Here is a 7390-nt window from a genome sequence, read left to right on the forward strand (position 1 = left end):
GGAACAATGTTTTCATGGGGCACATTAGGACCCATAATCCTCATAGAACAATCCCTGACGTCTGTAAGCTACTTGAACATAGTTGCAGACCAGGTTCACCCATTCATGGCAACAGTTTTTCCTGCACGGGATAGTGCTTACCAACATGATAATGCACCATGGCATAAGGGTCAAATCGTCATGGATTGGTTCGAGGAACATTCCAGTGACTTTCAAGTCATGCCTTGGCCCCCACATTCACCTGACCTTAATCCAATAGAGCATTTGTGATCCTTCTTGGAAAACCAAACTCGTGGTGCCACGCTACCCCCTTGCAATGTGAGGGAATTGCAGGACCAGTTGGTGAGCGCTTGGTACCAGATACCTCAAGCTACCTATCAGCACCTTGTGGAATCAATGCCACGGCGGGTGCTAGCAGTTTTGAGGGCTAAAGGTGGACATAATTTAATGGCTCTTCGGTGTATATATCCGTGTATCGGATAGAAAATCTAAAAATACACGTTTGTAATTTACAGTGGCGATCACGTACTTAAGGACTGTGTTTTCAAAATAAATGCGTCATTATATTGGATGAATATTATGTTTTGATCAAGATATCTATAATGACGAATTCTACCTTAGTTGAACTTCAATCCTCAAATAATTCATTCGTGTTCAAAAGTGTTTCAAAAAATTTTATTTTAAACATATAGTATTTTGTCAAGTTTCCTATACTTAAGGACAGTTATTGAATGATTACATGAGTTATTGAATGATTGCAATCAATTTATCGATCAATGTAAGTGTAATTTACTGCATTATCTTTGTTTGATGCTTTAAAACATTACATTAATATTTTTTAGTACAAATTTCAACATTATTATGCTGGAAAAAATGTTAGCAATGAACAGAGATGTCGAATAGATACTTTGAGAAAAGAACGTTTAAGCATTAGAGAAATTGGTAGGCGGTTAAAATTATCAAAAACAGCAGTTTTCCAAGTATTGAAATCTATTCAAGTGACCAAAAGTATTGAAAAAGCATCCCGAAAACCACGTCTTCGCAAACCAGAAGATCGAATTATTCATTGAACCGAACGAGAAGATCGAATTATTCATCGAATTTCTGAAGCTGTTAGTCACAAAACCACCCCGGATATCAGAAAAGAATACCACGTAAGCAATAATACCATCAAACGGCGTTTAAATGAGCTTCGGCTTATGGGTCGCGTATGTAGGAAAAAACCGCTGATGTCAAAGAAGAATATAGCAGATTGATTAGCTTTTGCAAAAAGACACCGAAACTGGACGTCGGCTGACTGGAATCGAGTTATATTTACAGACGAATCGAAGTTCAACAAAATAGGTTCAGATGGCAAAAGTTATGTGAGGCGTCGAGACGGGGAAGAATTTAATGTGCGGCGTACAAAATCAACTGTAAAAGGTGAAGGCGACTCGGTGATGGTGTGGGGTGCCATGACACGTTCAGGATGTGGTCCAATTCGCAAAATGAAAGCATGATGGATCAGCATGTGTATGTGGACATTATCAAGACTGTTCTTCTGCCTTCTTACAGGAAACTTCGCTCAAGAAAACCAATCATGCAAGCCGATAATGATCCAAAGCACACGAGCAAAACTGCGAAGGCCTTCTTGTCAAGCAGGAAAATTGAGGTTTTTTCAGTGGCCTTCCCAATCACCAGATCTCAACCTGATCGAAATGCTGTGGATAGATGTGGATAAATATGTGAAACAGCAAAAACCAAAAAATTTAGATGATTTATGGAAATGTGTCCATGGCTTGGCAGCTATACCTCCTGAGCGATGTCAAAGATTAGTAGATTCGATGCCTCGTAGATGTGAAGCTTTAATTGCCGCAAAAGGCTTACCGACTAAATACTAGCTCCAAAACTTTATTATTTGTTACATTTTTTACATAGCTATTAATTTTATTAACGATTAAGAAATATTTATTTTGTTGTCCTTAAGTATGCGGAATGCATATTTTTTCTAAAATGTTACATAATTTAAGTATAACAGTTAGATAAATGATTTTCATTGTGAAAATATATTAAAAATAATTTATTTGTTCCAATACATAATTATCAATTCAATAAACTTATGCGTGAACATTACATTTTGGATTTTACTTTTCATAAAGACATGTCTTTAAGTACGTGAGCGCCACTGTAGATGCATCAATGATATCACATTCGACATCATCCAAATCTTAAAAAGGAATATGCAATATGTATAACAAATTTAGAGTCTCCAGAAAGCATTAATTTGACATGCAAGTTCTTTTTTTTTTCTTTTTTAACATTTCGGAGATAGCGATGCAATTACGAAATGAAAAAGAAGTTTGGTTTTTAAAATTAAGATACTTTTTTCAAAGTATCAAATTCGCAAATTATTATTTCCTTGATTTAGCATGCTCAGTCAATATGATTTAACGGTTTTTGAGTTATCTCCATTTTAAACCACCATCTGTGAACCAAAACACAAATTCTGTTAATCAATTTAGGTTTCCTTTTTTTCCATCAGAAAACGAATTTCCAATAAAAAATGGAAGTTCTAATTTAGGAATTTAAAGTTGCCCCCTTTGGTTCAAAATTTTTGATCCTATGGTACTTTTTGAAGTATTTGACTGTTTATATATTTTACGGATGACTTGTATATTGTCCAAAGTCAAAGTGCAATAATATGGAGATTTACAAAAATGTGCCAGTTGAAATTGTGCCAAATCTCTAAATTTTTAAGTGAACTTTTGTTTCAATTTTCTTCATAAATTAAAGTACTTCTTGCAAGTAAATGAGAAACCTCAAAATAATAAAGAGAAATTCAAAGCAAATTATAAATATTAATGACGAAAGGCTTTTTGTATCAACGTTACACAGTTCAAACTTTGACTACTGTGAAGTATTTATACTGATTCTTCTATATAATTAAGTATTTAAAACTTAATCATTAACTATATGACTATAAAGTTTTTACTGAAATAAGTAACTAATCTTTGGGTAAGATATAAATCCTTATTGAACAATAATTTAATTCTCGAAATACTTGATGCGGTCGCAAACTTTTTTTAAATGACTTGTTTCTTAGATTTTTTTTTACTACATATGAGCGTATTTTTATAGAGAAAGGAGTATTTATTGTACATGCTAAAAAAACTATTAAAATGATAACATAGTTATTATTTTGACTAAAATGTTATTAATATGTTTTATGATATTTTCATATTTTTAATTTTACGAAATTTTTAGTGCTACTCTCGTGATATTAACAGAATTTACTTTTAGATATGAATGATACAACCTGCAGCGCACCCGATGAATTTATGTGTCAAAATACGCATTGTATATGGGCTGGAGTTCAATGTGATGGAATCAATAATTGTGGTGATGGAAGTGATGAAAATTCAACGGAGCATCCCCATTGCAGTATGTACAAACAGCTTAAACAGCTCTTCTTTTCTAGAATAGGTAAATAATGAATGTATCGGTTGTGGTTACATTAGTCTAATTTTTCGAGTTATCGTAAGCTTATTGAAAAAATCTGGCTCTTGGCAAATTTAACCTCAATTTTGCAATGATCAGTCTAACAGGATAATTCTAGTATTTTTTAATCTATATGATAATTTTTAAATTTATTACAAGCAGCCTATATGTTTTAGGCTAATTATAAAATGTTAGAAGAATTACCCATTCAAGTTGAATTTGATAAGGCTTATTGCAATAAACTTTTAATAAGGCTATTTGCAGTAAATTTTGACTACTATGGGCTTATTGCAAACCGCTAGAAATAATAAACCAGGCTAACTGAGCAATGAATGATTTTATAATTAATGATATTTAATGATTGAATGATAATGAATGATTCATTGATTAAATCAGTAATTAAATCATTAATGATATATTATGATTTTTTTGATATTTAATGATTCTATAATTAATTAATGATACTTAGTATAAGATTTGTAGGTCCTTTGCAATAAGTCTAAAAAGTGTCAAACTGATAAGAAAATTACTAAGGACTTTTCCAATTAACTTGGCCTATTGCAAAATGAAAGCGGCTGTTAGCAAGAAACCAAATCATTCAGTTAGTCTCAGATATATGTAAATAATAATGACGATTGTAAACTGTAACTACTTATAATAAATTTTATAATCAAAAACACATATCATTATTTAAATTAATTAAGTTCAATCTGGATACTTTGAATTAGACTAACAGCTTAAACAGATTTCCTTTTCTAGAATAAATGATAATAAATACTTTTGTTATAATTATATTGTTATAATTATATTGTTCTGATTTTCTTGTATTTGAACATGTATATATTGCGCAATTGATATAAATGATATTGACTATTGCAAAATATGTGTATATTATATATATGTATATGTATATTATATATATTGTGAGTGTATTGCCAAAAGTCATCTACTCAAATGTGAAATTCTGCAAATACTACTAAATTTAGAGGCTCTGTACCTCAGAACATACTTTTTCGCTCTGTACCTTAGAACATACTTCAAGCTTCAGATCACAGTCATATTTTTTATCTGATTCAATGTCAATCAACATTTTATTTTTTGAACGATAAATTGAGAAAATATATGTTGCAGATATATTAAACAAAGAATAAAAGTCCACACACAAAAGTTGTACCAAGGCAGAATGTCCTAATATACAAAAACAGTCAATGTAGAATCGCGAAGAATAGAACAAAGATGAGCATTATTGCTATAAGAATATTAATACCTTCAGAAGTCATGTTTCTGATCTAATAATGGATAGATGATTATTATTATTATTTACAGAAGGAGGACAAAAATTAAAACTTTCTAGAGCCTGCTTAATACCAATTAAAAACTTTATTAGAAAACAATTTAAACAAATGAATTTTATTATACAACACGGAAGCTAACTAATTTTGCAAAAAAAACTCATCAAACCAAAATATATTCCTTTAAGTTACATGTCATAGAATAAGTTCAAAGCATCCAAATGCATGATATGTAAATTAAAATTAATACCAAAAATATTTTAATAATGCATTAAACTAAAACACAAGGATTTAANGAGAAAGTACGTTTTTGTGTCTGATTTCGTAACTTAATTAATAGTTAGCACTATTTAATTAACATATTTGAGGTCACCTCCAGGAACCATTAAGATTGACACTTAGTTCGCGAAAATCCAATCATTAGAACGAAAGTTATTCAGGGTGATTCGTTTTTTTTTTTTTGCAGACTGTACATCAATTTAGAATTTTTTAAGAATTAAAGGTTCTCTTTTAGTATTTATCCCATTTCTTTTAAGATTAGGAGGTTTAGCTTGTAATTTGTGAAAAATTTTAATTTCAATAATTTAAGACAAAGTTTCAAATTGGACAATGTTCAATTATTTTGGTATGGAAAAAGGAATATTATGCAATTTTCATATCATAAAGTTATTTGCAAAAACATTAAAGTTATGTTTTCGCAACTAACTTTAATAGAGAAATAACATTTTTTCAACAATATTTTTCACGACTTATAACTTTTGAAGTAATATAATTTAATCAGTAAAATAAATCGATCAAATTGAAAATTTTGATCTACCAAACAAGCAAAATAATTTTATCTTGGGTTTTCAAATCCAGTGTAATGTGTGTTTGAATTGATACTGCATGATTTTACAGAAAAGTGCCTTAGAGTCAAGTGCCCTTGTGAACTTTGCTTTTACACTAAGTTAATTTGTTTTGAACCTTTTCCAGCCACTTAAAATTGAAAGATATGCTTCATTTTGTTCTCATAAATATGTAATTTCAGTAAAAAAAAAATGTATCAAGAATACAGAAGAATTATTTTGATATACCTCCCCATTTTCATGCACTATGAAAGCTCAAACTTAATCTTTTTTTTTCTTCTTTAGCTGAAGTAACGCCCATCGCCATTGCTGCTGTTGTTTTAGGAATAACAAGTTTGATAGCAGTACTTATTCTTTTATGCCTGTGCTGCTGTCGACCACAACATTCAGTATCTCGAAAAGCATCTCTAGTAGAAAATTCACCCCACAGATCTAATGGTGGATACATGCCACTACCAGGATATACATTTGATGTTATGGATCATGGTTTTCCTTATCAACAGCCTATTCATTCCCAAAGAGTTCAACCTTCAGCCCCACTTTCATTTTCCTCAAGTTATCCATCGAGCAAAAGTAACCCATACATACAAAGGAGTATTGAAATTCAATACCATCATCCACCTCCGCCATACAAACCATGATAAACATTATGTGGGGAAATACTAAGTTTTTAAATGTAATTATGTCCGATATCTATCTATATTTAATTTCTGAACAGTGTATTTGACTTGCATTTTAGCTTGTACGTTTAACAGAAAAAAATACAGATTGCTTTTTCTTCTGTAAATTTGACAGTCAGAAAGCAATCGTTTGTCCAAAATGCATTTTTCAGAAGTTCAAAGACATTCTCTCTAACCTAAGTACCCAACGCATGCAGGACTGTTGGCATTGATTACGAGCACCCAGCTTCTCCATACAGAGCACGTTCAACATTTTGTGAAGAGAGGCTAAATTTTTATAGACAAGATATGTCTGAATTTCAGCTATGTTTGATATTTGAACAGAGCATTTAACGTACAAGCTTTTGGATTATATTTTTATTTGCAAATATTAGAGTATTGCTCTTACTTCTGTAAATATAAAAAATGAATGCCAGAAAATTATTCCAAAGCTCAATTTTGAATAATTCAAGACAACCCATTTAACCAAAAAGTCCAACACACAAAAGACTGTTGACAATATATACAATCATCCATTGAGCATGACAAACATTTTGTGTGGACATACAAAGTTTTTAAATGAAAGATATGTTTGATATTTTGGTCGTATTTGATTTTTAACTTTTGAACAACGCGTTTGACTTGCAAGCATTTTGTTTTATACTTATAATATCAAACATTAGATAGAATTTTGTTTTTTTTTCCAGTAAATGTGAAAATTGTTTAACAGAGAGGTACCACTATACCAGTTTGCAATTTTCAATTTTTTAAAGACAATTTGTAGTTTAAAAGTATTGTTTTTTTCTACTAGTTTTGTGAGTACTGTTCAAATATTATACACGTGAAAGCATTTTTATATCTAGTCTGATAATAAACAGCAAAGTTTTACTTATATGGTTTTTATCTCATTATTTCAGGTTTGTTAAACTAAATTTACACTTCAATTGTTTTTGTTATCATTCCCACGGGAAGTTTCTACGAAGTTTTTTTCTTTTTAATATCGCCAGATGGCGTTCCTTTTAAAATTGTATGTATCTCTCAGCTTAATGTCAATAAACTTTACTTTCTATCTGAATCTCGATCTACATGGACCACAGTTGATAGCATTGCCACTGTT

At 30.8% G+C, this 7390-nt stretch overlaps 1 protein-coding gene across 1 annotated transcript in view; it reads left to right on the forward strand.

Moving 5' to 3' along the window:
* The window catches only part of LOC107449522 (abnormal cell migration protein 13), a gene marked incomplete in the record, with an annotated part of 23037 nt that extends 15872 nt beyond the window's left edge, over positions 1-7165 (forward strand). Inside the window, 2 exon segments of the mRNA XM_043045539.2 lie at positions 3280-3462; positions 5900-7165. Of these exon segments, the coding sequence (XP_042901473.2) occupies positions 3280-3462; positions 5900-6255 (539 nt within the window).
* Between the last annotated feature and the right edge of the window lie 225 nt (positions 7166-7390).

This window comes from Parasteatoda tepidariorum, chromosome X2 (assembly GCF_043381705.1).
Source record: "Parasteatoda tepidariorum isolate YZ-2023 chromosome X2, CAS_Ptep_4.0, whole genome shotgun sequence".
In the NCBI taxonomy this organism is placed as follows: domain Eukaryota; kingdom Metazoa; phylum Arthropoda; class Arachnida; order Araneae; family Theridiidae; genus Parasteatoda; species Parasteatoda tepidariorum.